This window comes from Saccoglossus kowalevskii, chromosome 18 (assembly GCF_978046115.1).
Source record: "Saccoglossus kowalevskii chromosome 18, keSacKowa6.1, whole genome shotgun sequence".
NCBI lineage: Eukaryota > Metazoa > Hemichordata > Enteropneusta > Harrimaniidae > Saccoglossus > Saccoglossus kowalevskii.
In genome coordinates, this window is record NC_140658.1 from 8,643,271 (window position 1) to 8,663,735 (window position 20,465).

General features: G+C 33.4%; 2 protein-coding genes across 2 annotated transcripts; both read left to right on the top strand.

Moving 5' to 3' along the window:
* Window positions 1-7,524, top strand: LOC146731526 (kremen protein 1-like). The gene is made up of 6 exons (XM_085493321.1): window positions 1-104; window positions 3,719-3,862; window positions 4,109-4,285; window positions 6,357-6,686; window positions 7,104-7,436; window positions 7,511-7,524. The coding sequence occupies exons 1-6, from the start codon at window positions 32-34 to the stop codon at window positions 7,522-7,524; spliced, it is 1,071 nt and encodes a 356-aa protein (XP_085349447.1). The 5' UTR covers window positions 1-31.
* A 5,500-nt stretch (window positions 7,525-13,024) lies between these two features.
* Window positions 13,025-20,454, top strand: LOC146731527 (membrane cofactor protein-like). Its single transcript, XM_085493322.1, has 5 exons — window positions 13,025-13,052; window positions 14,222-14,404; window positions 15,151-15,333; window positions 20,340-20,410; window positions 20,449-20,454. The coding sequence occupies exons 1-5, from the start codon at window positions 13,025-13,027 to the stop codon at window positions 20,452-20,454; spliced, it is 471 nt and encodes a 156-aa protein (XP_085349448.1).
* Window positions 20,455-20,465: the final 11 nt, after the last annotated feature.

Genomic DNA, 20,465 nt, shown 5'->3' on the forward strand with positions numbered 1-20,465 from the left:
GTTTCGGTGTAAACACAGTGAGGTGTATAATATGGAACTACAACTGCTGTTCATAATACTATGTGTTGTTAATATTGACACTTTTGCCAGAGTAAATGGACAAGGTAAGAAATTGCCGTAATTTAATTATATTTTCAAATAGTCAAATATAATTGATGGTTTTGTAGTATAACACGCCTATTTCCGTAATATCGTATCTTAGTCATAAGTGAACGGTGGTAATTTCGTTGATATGTCAATAATGATTTTCAAGTTCAGATTCAGTTAATATTAATGCACCTACACAAACACCACAAAAAGCGTACCTGACTGTCTATTTTTAGTTACTTCCTCGTTCCATTCTTCACTGGTATGGACAGTCATCATTATATCCACGCTATTGTGTTATATTACTGTATACGTGCACAGAATGTAATTCAATAAACCTGAAAACTATTGAATTTCAGGCTGTTAAACACCAAGCGTTTTATCATTTCTACTCCCGTTATATATCTATAGCAATTACCGACAGGGGTTAACAAAAATTATATTACACCAGTGTATCACTGCCATCAATACATCATTGTGATTGGTTGGGAGACTGTTTTAATTTATGCAAGCCATGGTTAAATAGAGCATAATGCACAGTTATGGTGTTCCAAATAAGGCTCCTGAATATGAATACAAGTTCAATTCGTGAACTAATAAAAGGAAGGGCATTTAAATTTTAGGGAAATTTTGGGGTAATATTGATAGCATGAAGATATTATATACATATTTTATTTTGGCAGTGGTTAAATGAAAAAAATGTACAACCTACAATTTTTGCATGCTATTCTTTGCGACATGTTTTTGTTGTCTGCAACATAGACATGGCCGAGTATCATGTTCGGGACCTGTCAGAGCAAGATTTTCTTGCAGAAACCGAAGAATTCGTCCAGATGGAGAGAAAGAAACGCTTTGCCATTTTTAATGAAATTGACCTTGACGATTTCAAAACCCAGGCTAAAATATATTCTACCGGCGCACAGTGCTCGCTGCCGGTAATGTTCTGCTGATGATAATTTATTCACAGCTATTCATATGTAAATTAAGCGTTGAGCTTGTTCAGTTTATTCAATTTCTAATTATTTGCTAGTTTCTTGCGTTGTTGATTGTGATGATATCTAAACTTGCTGTTTTGTGCGTTTCTGTGTACTGAGCGCGAGTGTGTGATCAAAGATCAAATACTGGTTCCAGGGCCCATTTCATCTGATCACCGTGTCGACCAGCCGATACTCATTACACGTCGATCAAAACGAGTCTTTCTTATTTTGTAAAAAGACCGAGAGTGTCGAAAATGCTACAGAAATGAAGTTGGTATGATATAATAGCAATAAACCACCGCCGGAGTCGGGTATACCACTCGATATTGCACAATTCACTCAGTATATGCACTCGCTACCGCTCGAGCATATATGTCGTGCATTGTGCAATATCTCGTGGTATACCCGCCTCCGGCGTTGGTTTACTGCTTTAATAAAGAGAATTGATAGTAATTTTAATGATCAATGGTGACCATTAAGTTTTAACAAAGCATAACTTATCAATAGCACTGATATCATTGGGAAGCGTAAGCTGTTATAGTCACTAATTACTGTGTCACTATTCGTTGACCTAAGTAAAGTCCATTATCACACATTTTTTTCACTGGTAATCAAGCATAGCATGGTGTGGATGTAGATCTGTCTCTGTATATTTTGCATTTCAAGTGACTGTATGTGTCATTTCTTTCTTTTGATCATCAAAACAAAACAGCACTAGCAGTATTCATGGTACAGTACGCTAAGTAATCCCGTCTAACTAATCTGAAAATAGTCGTTGAGAGTCAAAACAAATTGTTGTTTTATCATATAAACTATTCACTATTCCATGGTGTTAAAGGGGTAGAGGCACACTCATGGTATTATTATTATTATTATTATTATTATTATTATTATTATTATTATTATTATTATTATTATTATTATTATTATTATTATTATTATTATACATCTGTCACCGTAACGTCAATAGTTACAGCGTTCCTTAATTTTGAGATATTTTCGTCCTACCATGAAATGCGAATTCCATATTCGGAATGATTGCGCGCGTAAGCCTCCTCTAATAATAAAAACACATCATCATGGGAAAGATCATGGAGTCTGGTCTCCACACAAAGAAGTTCGCTGATTCTGTTCATAAGATGTTTCATTGCAGCATTCCCATGATGTATCCTTGGAAGGAAAAGATGTATAAAAATAAGGTTATTACGAAGATACCTCAAAGTATGCAATCAGACAGTACAACGTCGTTGCGCGTCGGTGATACTGCCGCTGTAATGTATTCGTGCATACTTTGAGGTATATATTGTTACATTTATATTGCATTAATACGCAATTTGTTGAATTGTATGTCTGATGATGATCATGAAATTTGTTTCTCAAAGAATTGTCTTCAATCTTTTGAACATACACTGAAATCATGTCACCATTGCACTCCACGTTTGGGCAACAAAAGTACATTTCAAAATAAAATAATTTATATTTCCAGAAAACTGAGTTGCTACAATCGCTTTACTAACTGATACATTATAACTCATTACTCAATAACAATATGTATTATTAATATATAACAATGCGAAAATATAGTAATATCACTAGTTGATATATCATATTTATTGTGACAGAGGAAAGCCAATGGAAGTAGGAGATTCATAAGAAGAATAATGCAATAATTCATAATATACCGTCAAACTAATAAGTGTATTAATAATGGACCCTAAAATGAATATACATACAAATCCATGTGTTATCTCCTCCGACACTGTTCTTATAAACAATTGCTAGCGAAACTTAAATTCTAGCGGTACTGCATTATCATGTTCTGTATAGGAAAACATATGTTCAGCTATTGCTATTTTTTAAATATTATTCAATAATAACAAGGTGTGTTGAGCTGACAATTGTCTTGCTTGTATCGTCCAATATATTCTTATTAATTAATTACGTTGTGCAGTGTGTGCTTGTATCCCGCTGATATCAGTTTTGAAAGAGTAGTGAAAAATATTGTAATCCAGCAAACTTTTTGTTCGGTTCTCCACTGTTTATTGTTACATATGTGTTTTTTATGGTTTCAATGGTTCTGCATGGCCATGGTTTACAATTGAATCACAACATCCTGTTATTAGAGGATACTGGCATATCAAACCACACAGTAAATCTCATACAAACACATATTTGTATTTACATATGACTAGCTAAAAGATTTTTCATTATTTAATGAGTCACTGCATTAAAAAATAAGTTTATTTATTTGAGTTTTGTTTATTTAAGCTCCATGTATCAGGTATAAAAGTTGTTCTGTTGAATTCAATATTGTATTGTCACATGAGATGACCTATATTCCAGAAAACATTTTGCATTTTGTTTTATATTATGTTATGATTTATTATTTTAGTTTATATGCCAAATGTTGCGTGTTGGATGAACTAATATTCTATAACTGTTCTAAATTAAGCAAATATACAAATGAAATGAAACAATAACAATGTTGTAAACAAATAAGCTTTTGTATTATTACACTATTTATCAATTACGTCCATGTATAGTTGTTTAAAGACCATATAAACTTAACAACATATAACAAACAAATCACATTAATTACAAAATGTACAACACGTTTTTTTATGATAAACAGTATAAATATTGCTATATTTCAGTTGATGTTAGACTCTCTGATGGACAAACGCCATTTGAAGGAAGAGTAGAGACAAGAAGAAACAATGGTGAATGGGGATTAGTATGTGCAATGAATACACAACAATGGAATTTGATGGAAGCGAGAACAGTTTGCAAACATCTAGGTATATGTCCCAAACTCCCATTCAAGACGGCATATTGTTCTTCTGCGTGTTTAGGAAATCTATATGAGGTTATAATACTTTCATTTTCATTTATTATTTGTTTACAAATAGGAATAAAACATTAAAAAAAATTAACGCATTTAGATATTCTGGTTTTATTTAATTATTTACCAAACGTGACTAAAAATCAGTAGTCTCACCAAAAAAAGGTAAATTGAACAACTCTATGCCAATGTCTATTTTCAGGTTTTGTCGATGTCATGTGGCTGTGGAGGAACAGTGAGTTTGGCGTCAGTGATCTACCAGTGAGTGTATGTAATATCAGCTGTGACGTATCATCCACATCACTTAATGACTGTACAATATCTTGGACTGATTCATGTACATGTACAGCTATGTATCAGGCTGGCGTCACTTGCTACTGTAAGTAATATTGTAGTATATACATTAGGCATATAACTGATGAGTGGTATATCTGACTGTGATTGTAAACTGTGAAAGAAACAACACTAAAACACTCAAAAAGGCCATCGTTAAAATTGTTTGGGAAAGTGCCATCATACCATTTTAAAAGCTCAGAACATGTAGAATATGAAATCCTTTGGTGGATATGTTAAAGTTCTATCAATTTTCACCACCATTTAACCTTCCTTATTGCGGTGATAGGCATATTCAGTTGAAGTAGCCATGCATTCTCATAACTATATCAAACTAATTTTTTATTTGCTCTAATTAACACAATATTGAATAAGTTAGAATATGCAAGCCCTGATTTGCATAATTAGGTGTGAATATTTACATATGTGTAGATAGATAAATATTTAAACATTGAGAGTTTGGGAAGATATAACAATATTTGCTTAGTTGCATTGTTATGGCAGTCATTTTTACTATCTTTCAAAATTCGTAATTGTGTGACACACATACATCTTTCAATGTTTTGTGATGAACAAGAAAATAGAAGCATCACATTGAATCCTTTTTATATCAGAAATACACAAACATTTTAACATAAACATGTCAGAGTTATGAATCGAGAAGCTGATGCTTGATTGTGATTTTTTAATATTAAAATGTGGTCGGGTCGTCAACTGATTATTTTTCCATATTGAGAGATTTTGCTTTGGAATTTCATTAATTAAAACAAATGGCCACCAGTCGGCCAATTTGAATTGAAACGTCATACCAATAGACCTTTTTGTCCATGACATAATGTATAATGAATATATGAAATTTGAACATAATCAGTCAATGCATGTCAGAGATATGATTCTGGAACTGCATTCATTAAAACAAAATGACCGCCAGTCAGCCATTTTGAATCCGATCTGAAAGACAAATGACGTGTATCCGAGTTCTATGCTGTATAATGTATGTCCAAGTTTGATTGAAATCCATTCATAAACGTCCGAGATCGAGTATTGGAATGCCAGAAATGCGTTAGTTCGAAGATTTTTCAGCAAAAATAGCATTTTCGCCAACATTGACTCAATACTGTATGAAATAAACAAAATAGACTGAATAAATATCACAAATCTGAAATAAAATGACAAAAATCCATAATCTTGGACAGATGAGAACTAACATGGCATTATTATTAAGATTCTACCCGAACCTGGGATGTATAGAAATTTACATTTAATCTACTGGATATGTATTATTGCAACTATGAATAGTCACTTAAACAAAGATAGTTGGGTATAGTAAATATGTTACTTAAAAAAAATAATAAATAATATATAAATTGACGTTATCGACGAAACTGCTGCGCATATTGCTTTCATATTAATTCGAAATTTTCTAGGATGGTTGTCAGTCCAGTTCGTGTTCGACAAATTTCTATATTCACCACAAATATCAGTTTTTCGTCAAAAAAATTCAACTCAAACTGTTATCTTATCTTATATATATATATATATATATATATATATATATATATATATATATATATATATATATATATGGGTTATCTTCACTAATGTTTGCTCATTTCGTGGCATAATCTGAAATCTTTATTTTTTGATAAAATATGTTGTAAACACACGCCATAGTACAACACAGACAATCCAGAGGAAAACTTCGAGGAAACCAAGCAAGACGTGATGTCAAGTGTTTCAAAAAAATAGCACATCAGGTACAGGCACAAAAGATTACTTATAATGTATCCAATTTGCAATATGAAATAAATCATTTAATTCATGGTAGAGCAATGTGTACATATGTTTTTCATTTATTTTCCTTTCACTAAACTTTCCATCTTATTGTACGAATTGGAAGCAAAGAATCTAAAAATATTCAATGTTAACATTGATAATGTTGACCATGAATTTGTTTAATTGAAGTGGAGTGAAGTGCCCACTAAGACAATTAGAAATGTAGCCTTTCAGTTAAATTGCTTGCCATGACATTCTACATAACCTAAGCATTCCATAAGGATATGGTGGTCAAAGAATAATACCATTGTCAACATGTTAAATGACGTGTTTACTATTAGTTCCAGGATTTCTTGGTCGCTATAAAGAAAAAGATCCAATGAGAGTGTTTCCTGTAACTACTAAGAAGGAGATTCCTGCAAGTGAAGTCAACATTCCTACATGTATACACATGTGTAGAGAGCAGAGTCAATCAATAGCAGTTCTGTCGAGTGGAGATGAATGTTACTGTGGAGATGAAAACACTGACTATTGGCGATATGGAGAAGCTATACCTGGAGAAATGATAAATGAGTATACAGAATATGGTAGTCAACAATGTAGTGGTGATACTGGAACTGATCCTTACAAACAAGCATGTGGAGGTGATTGGCAATTTGATGTATATGACAGTAAGTATATCACTGTTGTCTGATAATATACTTAATCTCAACTTTAAAAACTTTAAAAAGAAAAGAATGTTTCTAGATCATATTAAGAACTATAATTGTGTTGATCTGTTATTTACAAGACACATTCGCGAATTGCTTTTTCTGTGAATTGAAAATTGCAATTTATCTCGACGATTTTCTCATTATGTGAAACCATGGTATGTGCGTCCTATCTACTATCTGAATAACCTACCCTAACATCAAAAAACGACCATCGCTCAACAACCTGATTTTTTGGGGGGGGCGAAACGGGCGAATTTCCTCCTCAAACACGTATTCTATGATAAATAAATCTACATGTGTTAAATAGCTTTGTATCTCATTTTCCACAGAATGCGTACAAACAATATTATTATTCAATATTTCTATATGTTACAGCCGTTGTTAGTGCATGTAGAGGAAACTACACTACTGATACTGGTTATATATATTCTCCAAACTTTCCGGGTTTCTATCCTCCTAACCAGTCATGTATATGGACTATAACTGTATCAGACAATAATATCATCGAACTTAGTATACTGATGATGAAATTATCCAGTGGTGATTTCTTGGCTGTCAAAGATGGAAATGTACATTCGACAACGTTGGGTATTTATACTGATAGCTACGGTGATGCCTTCAAACTCAACAGTTCCAGCAATGCACTGTGGCTGCAGTTTTTCTCAAATAATAACGGCATAGATCAAGGATTTGTTGTGGTTTATCAAGGTATTGAACGATCAAATAAATTATGCACAACACCTACAGTCGCCAACTACGTGATCATCTCTCCTTCACATCAGAACGGCATTTTTAACGCTGGTGACGTCATCATATTTACATGTACGTCAGGATATGAATTGATTGGAGAGAGTCTTATATCTTGTCAAGATGATGGACAGTGGAGTAATAATGTACCTATATGCACAGGTTAGTCACATGTATATTTCTATCCTGGCGACGTCATCGCATTTACCTGTACTTCAGGATATGATTTGATTTGATTGGACAGAGTCTTGTATCCTGTCATGCTGATGGACAGTAAAATAATAATATCCTAACATGCGCACGTTAGTTGCCAGGCGGTAACTCCGCAAATACGATAACAATTCATAATTGTTGATTAAAAAATGTTGTTGATTCACACATTTTTAGCAAGCATCAGTGACCTGGAGACATCTCCTATCATATATTGGCATATATTTTGTCAGTAACAGGATGTCACATATACAGTACTGCAGAACTTAAACATTTGCACACATTGCAACAGTAACTAATTGATTGACTAAATATGCAGATTGCTTCTTCGTATGGTAATCTTGCCATGGGTATGCTAGAAAATGATTTTTTACAAAGTACAGACACAAAACACAGTTACTGGAAAAAATACAATTATGACATCTGATTTATCTTGACTAATGGTATTGAAAAACTACAATCCCAAAACCACTGTAATCGTATCCATCCAACACTAAAGTTTACCATCGAATACATCTCACATCAAATACCTTTCTTAGATACCTATATAACGGTCCACAACAATACCATCATCACGTCTACATACAGCAAACCTACTGACCAGCACACTTACATCACAATTCATTTTTTATTCACATTTTTTATTACCACACTTAGGTTGCGTTGGTTTTTATTTTATCTATTCAAGAAGTTCGAGAACTGGTTGAGCTACCTTTTTTATTTAAAAGTCACTACCTAATTATTAAGACATCTGCCTACCCGCGACTAATTTTGAAACGTGCCATCCAGATCTGTTGCCAAACCCACTCTTCATAATAAATATACTGTGTTTGACACCTCTGTAGCTGACCAATAGGCCATATAAAAAACGTGACCAACATGTTTGGCTCAACAATCTTCATCGAATTATAATGCACACCGTTACCGTTCAAAGTAACACAGTATTGAGTTATTTTAAAACCAAATCCACTGATCTGGACTCGAGAAGTTAGTCGCAAAGTTAGTCGTATGAAGAACAAAATAATCTTACCGTCAATAAAAAACAATATACTGTCAAAATTCATCTGGCTAACTCATTTTTAATGCAAATCCTATTCGCCATGTTGTCAACTAGAGCGCCCCAACGATCCCTTATATTATTTCTTACAGTTTGATACTTACTATATAATTATCATTACCTCCAAGTCAATTGAATACAAAATTTAGCAAACTGCTCCGCTTCACGTATATTGAATGTAGTACATTTTGAGGTTAGGAAGTTCGCATTAGCCTAAACTAGTGTGACACGGATTTCGGGCATAAATGGGGAGTGTAATAGATTATAGATCCAGGTTTTGCTCACGTATAACTATTATTTAATTGTCTTTTTGCTTATTGCAAATATTGTCTCTAAGTATTGTATTTTTTTCGAGTAAATATGATTAAACCAAATGGCGCAATGCGTTTGCAAAATACCGAAGACGTTTAAATGCCTGCGGATTTACTCGTAAACTTCAAAATTATTAAGTCATACTTAAAACATAATAAGTATAATATGAATACATGCGTGCCTGAAATATAGTTCGGAGAATTTATAGGAAACCACAATTTATTTTCCGCCAAAATATGGGACCGGCTGTTTTGGTAAACATGACAAGGGCACTCCACACAGAGTGTTATTCGTTGACAAAACAGAGATACATATGAATGTTACAGAAATTATTTTATAACTAATCTATGAACAGTTTCCAAATTCGAGTAATCAAGGTCCTATTGTAATAATCTGTAATGCAATTCCGGATTCCGGTCAGAATGCCGACCGGAATTCTGGTTTTTAGAGTTTGAACACTTATTAATTTCTGTATTTTCATATGGAATTTATTGAAACCGACACAAAATAATACACACCATTCACACGAAAATAAGAAAAACTTCTATATTTTGTTTTCGATCGTTCTTTATGACTACCATAAATAATGTTCGCGTTCAAGAAGTCCATTATACCAAAACTCAAAGACCGCGTAGGGGAGCGCAATGGTTATTCGTCGTCGGTGGTGGCGCAGTTGAATATTCTTTACAACTCCCATGTAATCCTATAAATTGGTAAAAAAAAGTTTCAAATTGTAAAAGTGGCTCAGAAACCATTATTCTATTAATTGTTATTCCACTAATATCTAAGTTACCCGTGGAAACCAGTGGGCGTGTAACCGATAAACTTATATTTATATTGAAACTATTCCACAAATCTTTCAAAGAAGGTGGAATCACTGATCTACAACGTTTGCCTAACGCCCTTGATTGAACAATGTACCTTTCAACATAGTTAATTGTAGCTTGAAACACTGGCATGTAATGCCCCTGCTTAGTTAATACCCACACTCATTTCACTAATATGGCTTGGCTGTGGATATGTCATTTCATCTATTGACTGGGTCTCGACATAATTATTTGTAGCAGAGTTTGGGCTACAACAATCGCATGACGCTACTGCCAATAGCTTCATATGTATGTATGTATATATATATATATATAATATATTATTATATTATATATTATATGTCCTCGAAAATGCAATAAATGAAAAAAAATTACTTCACAGAAGACGATATGGGGAGGGGAGTACGTGTTTTCTTCCTAGAAAGGCTTGCTGTGGGAATTTTCCTCTTCAACTCGCGAGCAAGATGGGGTGCAAACTTCAATCCATCGACACATCACTGGTCCCCCCGATCATCGCAAAATTAACATCATGTAGGATAGGGAGTTCAGAGTTTGTCTATTTGTTGTATACGTGTTATGTTGAAATGACCGTGGCACTCTGTATTGTGCTTGTGTGTGTGAATGGGAATCGATGCATGGAGTATTCGTTCAACATATAATCAATATAATATTTCAATTTCAGCTGTATCCTGTGGTGTTCCACCATCATTCTCTAATGCCTACCATACTAATACTGATTATACCTATCCAAACACTGTATACTATCAATGTGTAGATGGTTACTATCATAGTGGTAGTGGTACACCATATAAACAATGTATGGATACTAGTAGTTGGTCAGTTGGTATAGAACCACAATGTACAGGTTAGTTATTTAATTTGAAATCAATACAATGCAATATGCGGCGTCCTAGCATCATTCTCCAGTGCCCACCATATTGACGTTGTCAATACATATAAAAAGTCTACATATAAAGTGTAGATAGCCAATATCTGTATATCGGTATAATGTATATGCAATATGTAAATATTGTTTATCAGTTCTTCTTGAAAACTGGTGTAAGATTTTGCTTGAAGATTTAGGTATACATTTTATTTGTTGTTTTAGAAAGTGACTGAAACAGATTTTTGATTAGTCACGTTGTTTGGCTTATATCTCTGATTTTGTAAAAACCCGGAAGTTCGAAACAGCACCACTTTTTGGGGGTTTACATATCTTGACATTCAAGCATCATCTAGTTCACAATCGCTGATTCGATTGAAATGACATTTGATAAATAACTGTATCCTATTTGTATTACCAATCCTATTTACAATAACAATCAAACATATCTGTAATTACAACAAATCCTATTTGTAATAGCAATCAATAATAATTGTAATAGAAACCCTATTTGTCATAACTATTGTAATAACAACTACCCTACTTGCAATTTGTAATGAGGTTAATTGTTATTGCAAATGGAGTTGATGCTACAATTATGGTTAATCTTTATTGTAAAAGTGGGATTCGTATTATAAATAGGGTTGATAGATATTATGAAAAAGGTTGATATTATAAACAGATTTAGTATTACAAATACCACCAACCCTATTTTCAATAAAGCCTCATTTATACAATTTTAGTCAGTTCACATGATCATAGCGGGAGTCAAACAGTCTTTAAACAATATATACATACTGGTACAACCACAATATTCGGAGTATTTGTTCAATATATAATCAATCTAATATTTCCATTTCAGCTGTATCATGTGGTGTCCCACCATCATTCACTAATGCCTACCATACCAATACTGACTATACCTATCCAAACAATGTATACTATCAATGTGTAGATGGTTACTATCATAGTGGTAGTGGTACACCATATAAACAATGTATGGATACTAGTAGTTGGTCAGTTGGTATAGAACCGCAATGTACAGGTGAGTTATTTACTTTAAAATCAATACACTACTTTATGCGGCGTTCCGCCATTATTCTCCAGTACCTACCATATTGATGTTGTCAATACATATTTAAAAGTATACTCTCAAGTGTAGATAGCTATTATCTCCAAATCGCTGTATATGCAATATGTGAATACTGATAGTTTATCAGTTCTTTTTGCTGTAACATTTCGCTTGCAGATTTAGGTTTACATTTTATTTGTTACCCTACAAAGTGACTGAAACAGAATTTTAATTAGTCACGTAGTTTAGCTGCTATCTCTGATTTTGAAAAAAACGGAGGTTCTAAATTGCACAACCTTAGGGAGTTAGATATCAAAACAGTCAATCATTATCTAGTTTACAATCGCTGGTTCGATTGAAGTGACCTTTGATACACAACTGTATTACATCTAACAGTAATAATCAACCATAAATGTAATAATCAACCATAAATGTAATAATCAACCCTATTTGTAACAATTATTTACCCTATTCGTATTATCAATCCTATTTATAAAAACAATCAACCCTATCTGTAAGAGGAACCAATAATTGTAATATGGATCCTATTTGTCATAACTATTGTAATAATAACTACTCTACTTGTAATTTATAATGGGGTTAATTGTTATTGCAAATGGGGTTGATGCTACAATTATGGTTAATCTTTATTGTAAAATGGGATTTGTATTACAAATAGGGTTGATAGATATTATGAAAAGGGTTGATATTTGAACAGATTTGGTATTACAAATATTACCAACTCTATTTTCAGTAACACCTCAACATGTTATTTATACTCGATGACTGTCTAATGTAATTATTCAATTTTAGTCAGTTCAACATATAATCAATCTATTATTTTCATTTCAGCTGTATCCTGTGGTGTCCCACCATCATTCTCTAATGCATACCATGTCAATACTGACTATACCTATCCAAACAATGTATACTACCAATGTGTAGATGGTTACTATCATAGTGGTAGTGATACACCATATAAACAATGTATAGATACTAGTAGTTGGTCAGTTGGAATAGAACCGCAATGTTTAGATTAGTTATTTAATTCAATGTCAGTACACTTCTGCTGCTGTTTTGTTCAAACAAATTTTAAAATGTAATATTTTGCCTCTAAATTTAAGGTATACATTTTATTTTCTATATATGGTCTTTATTCACAAATATTAAAGGCCTTCGGCCCATAAGATGATTACAAAACAAAACACGTTTGTAGGTTTGTATAGTAAATATTACAATAAATCTGAAATGTCGTACCTAACATTTATTGTATGAAATACAAAACACGTTTGTAGGTTTGTATAGTAAATATTACAATAAATCTGAAATGTCGTACCTAACATTTATTGTATGAAATACATATTCACCGAGGAGTTTCAAAATGACATCGTCATGTGATTTCATTAAAAGAATAAATGTGTTGAAGGACGGTGGATCATATAAGTAACGGGGTAGATATCTATCACAAAATTCATTATAAAAAGGGCAGACTAACAGGAAGAGGTACTCATCTTCTATTTGGTTTGTTTCGCAAAGTTGACATTTGGTTTCTTTCGATTGTTCCTCTACTTACTTCAATGCGAAGACAGTGTGCCGAGCAGCGAAAGCGTGATAAGGCATTTTTGTGTGAAATTTGTTGCTTTACAAAGTAAATGAAACATTTTTTTCTATTAGTTGTGTGGTTCGGCTGCTATCTTTTATTTTGTAAAAAACCAAATGTGGTCAATTGGACCCATTTCTGGGAATGGATATCTAAACATTCAAGCATCATCTAGTTCACAATGCTGGTTCGATTGAAGTGACATTTGGTACCACCTTTTGTAATAACTATATATCAACCATATCTGTGAAAACAAACAACCCTATTTGTAATAGAAATCAATAATATTTGTAATATCAACCCCATTTGTCATAACTATTGTAATAACAATTACCCTACCAGTAATTTATAATGGGGATGATTGTTATAGTTCATTGTTAATCCCAGACATTGCCTAGACGTGTTTTTTTTATATATTATAGTGTTTGATCAAGGGAATGGGTGACACTACCTGGAAATAACGCGCAATGTGCGGGTGTTTGCTTAGAAAATAGCTGGGAGAATGGAGAAATGTCTGAGATTACGCAAATTACCAACCCTATTTGGAATATCATATTTGTGGTAGTCAAGTGACTCACGTTCAAACACACATGACAACACGATCTGAGTCACTTAACTACCATCCTAACAAGTCATTTTTGCTCCCTAACTGTCTAAATGTAAATGTAATGGTAGTCAGCACTCTGTAAACAATATATACATACTAGTAGTTTGTCAGTTGGTATAACACCGCAATGTTCAGGGTATTTATTCAACATATAATCAATCTAATATTTTCATTTCAGCTGTATCATGTGGTGTCCCACCATCATTTCCAAATGCTAATCATACCAGTGATAACTATACATATCCAAACACTATATTCTATCAATGTGTGAATGGTTATTATCATAGTGGTAATGATACATTATATACACAATGTATGGATAGTGGTAATTGGTCAGCTGGTATAGAACCAGATTGCAAAGGTAGGTTATTCAGTTCAGAATCGAAAATTGTGTTCTGTAATGCCTACCATACAATGTGTAGATGGTTACTATCACAGTGGTACACCATATAAGCATGGATACTAGTACTTGGTCAGCTTATTTATTCAAAACTGATAATCATTTCAGCTGTATCCCAGCATCATTCTACAATGCCTACCATGACTATACCTATTCAAACATGTATACTACCAATGTGTAGATGCGTAATATCACAGTTCTGGTACATTGATACATCATAATAACAATGTATAGTTACTAGTATTTGGTTTATTTCCACATTTACGGGTTTACTATCCATTTCAAAATCTGCAAATTGTTTTTTTTTTCAGCTGTATCACGTGGTGTGCCTTCATTATTCCCAAACACGTACCATACCAATATTGACTATACCTATCCAAAAACTGTATACTATCAATGTGTAGTTGGTTACTGTCATAGTAGTAATGGTACACCATATAAACAATGTATGGATACTGGTAATTGGTCAGCTGGTACAGAACCGCATTTCGCGGATTATTTATCTCTCTGGTATCTCACTATCATTTACCAATGCTCACAGTACCAATACTGACTATACCTATCTAAACACTGTATACTATCAATGTGTGAATAGATACTGTCGTAGCGGGAGTGGCACACCATATAAACAGTGTGTAGATACTAGGATTTGGTCAATGGACTGGATAGTTATTCATTTCAGAATAAGCAAATGATTGTCTTTTCAGCTGTATCCTGTGGTGTTCCACCATCATTCCCTAGTGCCAACCATACCAATACTGACTATACCTATTCAAACACTGTGTACTATTATTGTGTGGATGGTTACTATAATAGTAGTATTGGTACATCATATAAACAATGTATGGATACTGGTAATTGGTCAGTTGGTATAGAACCACAATGTACAGGTTAGTGATTATTTTTACTTTGTGTGATGACCCGTTATTAGCATGTGAGTGTATCAATGCCGCATATATTACTCTATTTGACATTTAATTAAAAAAAATGTTTGGGTCCTGGAGTGTATCCGTTAATCGACCATGTCAAGTTTGATAGTATTCCGTGTTTATCTTTATAAAGTTTTCTTAAGTATACTTCTACAACACAGGGGGTCTGACTGGATAAACAATACAACATATATGATCAAAGCCGCTTATTGTTTTATTAAGATTATATCGGATTATATCGGAAATAACTTATCTCTAAGTATCACCTATATACAGACACTGACAGTCTACTTTGCTCCAATGTACACATCTTACTCAAACCAATTGCCGTGTGTCTTTGTTATAAATAACCATAAAATAAATAATACTGGTATAGCTCTTCGCGGTCGTAAACACACGTGTTAAATATCATTACGTCAGTTTTATCGTGTCACCAGCTCTGTGGAAATCTCCCTGATTCTTTTCCCTAGTGCTTTACCCTTCCCTTTTAGAAATATGATGTCCAATAAGGGGATGAATATGATAAATCAGGTTCTAAATTCTAGTACAGAATGTGTAAGTGATATTATTGAAAATCTGTATAATGTTTTAAACTGGGCAGCTAGTGATTTCAGGAAACGTGCATAATGTGGCAAAGGTGTTCACAGGCAGCCATACTCGACCTGGTTTAATACACATTGTATGTCAGCTAAACGTGATATGTACTCTGCATTACGTAAACTCAGAAAGCATGATGATCTTGAGAGCTTACAAAATTATAAAACTTTAAAGGTAGCTTTTAAAAAGGTATGTGAACAAACAAAAAGCAAATTCAAACGTGATGCTTGTAAGAATTTACGAGAGGTAGATAGGAATGATTTGTGGAAACAGGTCAAACGGTTCACGGGAGTCAGTAAGCATTGTCCAAACATTGCACCAACAAAATGGCTGCATCATTTTGAAATACTTCACAACCCCAAAAGACAAAAGTCACCTTTAGATGCCACAGTTAAGCAATATTTAGAAGATTTTGATTACGCGGGCAATAGTCAGGATGGCAGTATAGATGACATTTTGAATAGGGAAATTTCAGAAAATGAAATTTTACATGCACTGAAAAAACTAAAAAAATGACAAATCCTCTGGACCGGTTGGCATTCCCAATGATTTTTATAAAGCTGCCAAAAATATACTTGTTCCCGCTCTAATGTGTATGTTTAATGTTATTTTTGACACTGGAGTCTTTCCAAATGAATGGTGTAAAGGTATAATAGTACCAATACATAAAAAGGAAAGTATGACTGATCCACAAAATTACAGGGGAATTACCTTATTAAACTCATTGAGTAACATTTTCACATCAATATTGAATATAAGACTGGTCAAATGGACAGTGCTGTGGGTTCTATTACAGATTGTCGGGCGGGTTTTCGCGAAGGTTATAGTACGGTTGATAACATCTTTGTCTTGCATGTTATGGTTCAAAAATATTTTATTGTGCATTTGTGGATATTAGCAAAGCTTTTGATTCAGTAGACCATAACTTATTATTGTATAGACTATGTATAGAGGGTATTAGTGGGAAAATGCTTATTAATTAGAAGTCCATGTACAAAGATGTCAAAGCCTGTGTTAAATCACAGCAAGGTATTACAAACTACTTCTCTTCTCTTGTCATGTTGGGGTACGTCAGGGATGCACGATTAGTCCATTTTTATTTACATAATTCATCAATGAACTCAACACTATGTTAGAAAATTCAGGTCACGTGGGTATTCAAATCTCACAGGAACTTTTTTTTTTTTCACTTTTGTATGCAGATGATGTGGCCATTTTTAGCGATTCTCCTATTGGCTTACAGAGACTTTTGTCGATTTAGGAAAAATTGTGTACACTTTCCAAAATGTTGGTAAACTTAAGTAAAACAGAAATTATAGTTTTTAGACGCGGGGGCATTGTTATGAAAAGTGAAAACTGGGATTTTGGGAGGACACGGATTAATACAGTGAGTTACTACAAATACCTTGGTTTATTGATCTCTAGTAGAAATTCATGGTCAATGGATGTAAATACATTAGCAAGACAAGCACAAAAAGCGATGGGGCAATTTTTCGCATGATACATAATACTGGGAGTCTTCCATATAATAATTATTTTAAATTATTTGATGTTATGATTTTACCAATTGCAAATGGGGTTGATGCTACAATTATGGTTAATCTTTTTTGTAAAATTGGATTTGTATTACAAATAGGGTTGATAGATATTGTGAAAAGGGTTGATATTATAAACAGATTTGGTATTACAAATATTACCAACTCTACTTTTAGTAACACCTCAACAAGTTATTTATACTCGATGACTGTCTAATGTAATTATTCAATTTTAGTCAGTTCAACATATAATCAATCTATTATTTTCATTTAAGCTGTATCCTGTGGTGTCCCACCATCATTCTCTAATGCATACCATGTCAATACTGACTATACCTATCCAAACAATGTATACTATCAATATGTAGATGGTTACTATCATAGTGGTAGTGGTACACCATATAAACAATGTATGGATACTAGTAGTTGGTCAGTTGGAATAGAACCGCAATGTTTAGGTTAGTTATTTAATTCAATGTCAGTACACTTCTGCTGCTGTTTTGTTCAAACAAATTTTAAAATGTAATATTTTGGCTCTAAATTTAAGGTATACATTTTATTTTCTATATATGGTCTTTATTCACAAATGTTAAAGGCCTTCGGCCCAAAAGGTGATTACAAAACAAAACACGTTTGTAGGTTTGTATAGTAAATATTACAATAAATCTGAAATGTCGTACCTAACATTTATTGTATAAAATACATATTCACCGAGGAGTTTCAAAATGACATCGTCACGTGATTTCATTAAAAGAATAAATGTGTTGAAAGACGGTGGATCATAGAGGTAACTGGGTAGATATCTATCACAAAATTCATTATAAAAAGGGCAGACTAACAGGAAGTGGTACTCATCTTCTATTTGGTTTGTTTCGCAAAGTTGACATATCCTTTAGTTTCTTTCGATTGTTCCTCTACTTACTGCAATGCGAAAGCAGTGTGCCAAGCAGCGAAAGCGTGACAAGGCATTTTTATGTGAAATTCGTTGCTTTACAAAGTAAATGAAACATTTTTTTCTATTAGTTGTGTGGTTCGGCTGCTATCTTTTATTTTGTAAAAACCCAAATGTGGTCAATTGGACCCATTTCTACAGGGGGGATTGGCACGAGAGGGCGCCATCCGATCTGAATGGAACGTTTCGACGTCAGTCGTCCGTAGCCATCGTCAAAGCAACAACGTCCCGTTTACGAACAGATGAAATAATTTCAGCAATTTATTTACAGAATAATCCTCAACAAAAACATTTCATAGACAACTACAGGCTCCAAAATTATTGTCTATTGCAAAACAATTCAACCGACAACCAGATTGACGCCACAATTTCTTGCTGGAGCCCGAGTTCTACGCGTGATTTTATTGCGTTCAAAACTGTTCCATTTCAAACTGCGCATGCACACACACTGTGGTTTCTCGAAATGCATACTAATTAGGTAACTTGTCACTGATAAAAGTCACCGAAAACATTTTGAGCAATTTTGAGCAATAGTACTAGAGTGAAATTTAAACATGCCTCTGCATTCTCCACCTATGCTTACTTTCAACAGTTAGCTGGAGTCTGATCGAAAAAGTGTCTCAAAAAATACCTTTACATCATTTTTCCGATCATTTTTCAGCTCGTAACGATAGAATCAGTCAATTTAGAACTAACATGTATGCTATCGGAAAGCATTTTGGCGAGTTTTTCATTGCTCATGAATATTAATTTATGCAAATGAGGCGATTATTTCAACCAATCGTGTCATGCAACTTCCCCCTGCATTTCTAGAAGTGCTTATCTAAACATTCAAGCATCATCGAGTTCACAATTCTGGTTCGATTGAAGTGATATTTGGTACCACCTTTTGTAATAAATATCAATCATATCTGTGAAAACAAACAACTCTATTTGTAATAGAAATCAATCATATTTTTAATATCAACCCCATTTGTCATAACTATTGTAATAACAATTACACTACCAGTAATTTGGTTGATTGTTATAGTTCATTGACATTCCCAAACATTGCCTAGACGTGTTTTTTTTATATATTATAGTGTTTGATCAAGGGAATGGATGACACTACCTGGAAATAATGCGCAATGTGCGGGTGTTTGCTTAGAAAATAGCGGCGAGAATGGAGAAATGTCTGAGATTACGCAAATTCGAATTCAATATTTATTGTTTGTGTGAAATTATTTTGTTTGTTTCAACACACTTCTACAATAGGTTATTTAAATATACTACGCATGTTCAGAAGATATATCACATAACTTTTCTGAGACTGTATATTTTTCGATTTCCGACAAACGTGAGCATTTATTCAGTCAATGGCAAAGGGAAATATCTTTGATTTTGTAAAAACATTCAAACATCAGCTAGTTCACAATCGCTTGTTCGATTGAGGTTACATTGGTGCACAACTGTATCACCCCTAAAAGTAATAATCAACCTAATTTGTAACAATAATTTACCCTATTTTTAATACCACCCTATGTAATAACTATCAACCATATGTGTAATAACAACCAGCCCAATTTGTAACAAGAAATCAAACCTATTTAGAATATTAACCCTATTTTTCAAAACTATCCTATTTGTATTACCAACCCTATTTGGAATATCATATTTGTGGTAGTCAAGTGACTCACGTTCAAACACACATGACAACACGATCTGAGTCACTTAACTACCATCCTAACAAGTCATTTTTGCTCCCTGACTGTCTAAATGTAAATGTAATGGTAGTCAGCACCCTGTAAACAATATATACATACTAGTAGTTTGTCAGTTGGTATAACACCGCAATGTTCAGGGTATTTATTCAACATATAATCAATCTAATATTTTCATTTCAGCTGTATCATGTGGTGTCCCACCATCGTTTCCAAATGCTAATCATACCAGTGATAACTATACATATCCAAACGCTATATACTATCAATGTGTAGATGGTTATTATCATAGTGGTAATGATACATTAT

Excerpts from the sequence above, each read along its gene's own strand:
- LOC146731526 (XM_085493321.1), top strand. The coding sequence starts at position 32 with ATGGAACTACAACTGCTGTTCATAATACTATGTGTTGTTAATATTGAC. Across the intron at positions 105-3,718 it reads TGCCAGAGTAAATGGACAAG|TTGATGTTAGACTCTCTGAT; the intron begins GTAAGAAATTGC and ends GCTATATTTCAG. Across the intron at positions 3,863-4,108 it reads AACAGTTTGCAAACATCTAG|GTTTTGTCGATGTCATGTGG; the intron begins GTATATGTCCCA and ends GTCTATTTTCAG.
- LOC146731527 (XM_085493322.1), top strand. The coding sequence starts at position 13,025 with ATGATTACAAAACAAAACACGTTTGTAG. Across the intron at positions 14,405-15,150 it reads TATAGAACCAGATTGCAAAG|CTGTATCCTGTGGTGTTCCA; the intron begins GTAGGTTATTCA and ends TTGTCTTTTCAG. Across the intron at positions 15,334-20,339 it reads TATAGAACCACAATGTACAG|CTGTATCATGTGGTGTCCCA; the intron begins GTTAGTGATTAT and ends TTTTCATTTCAG.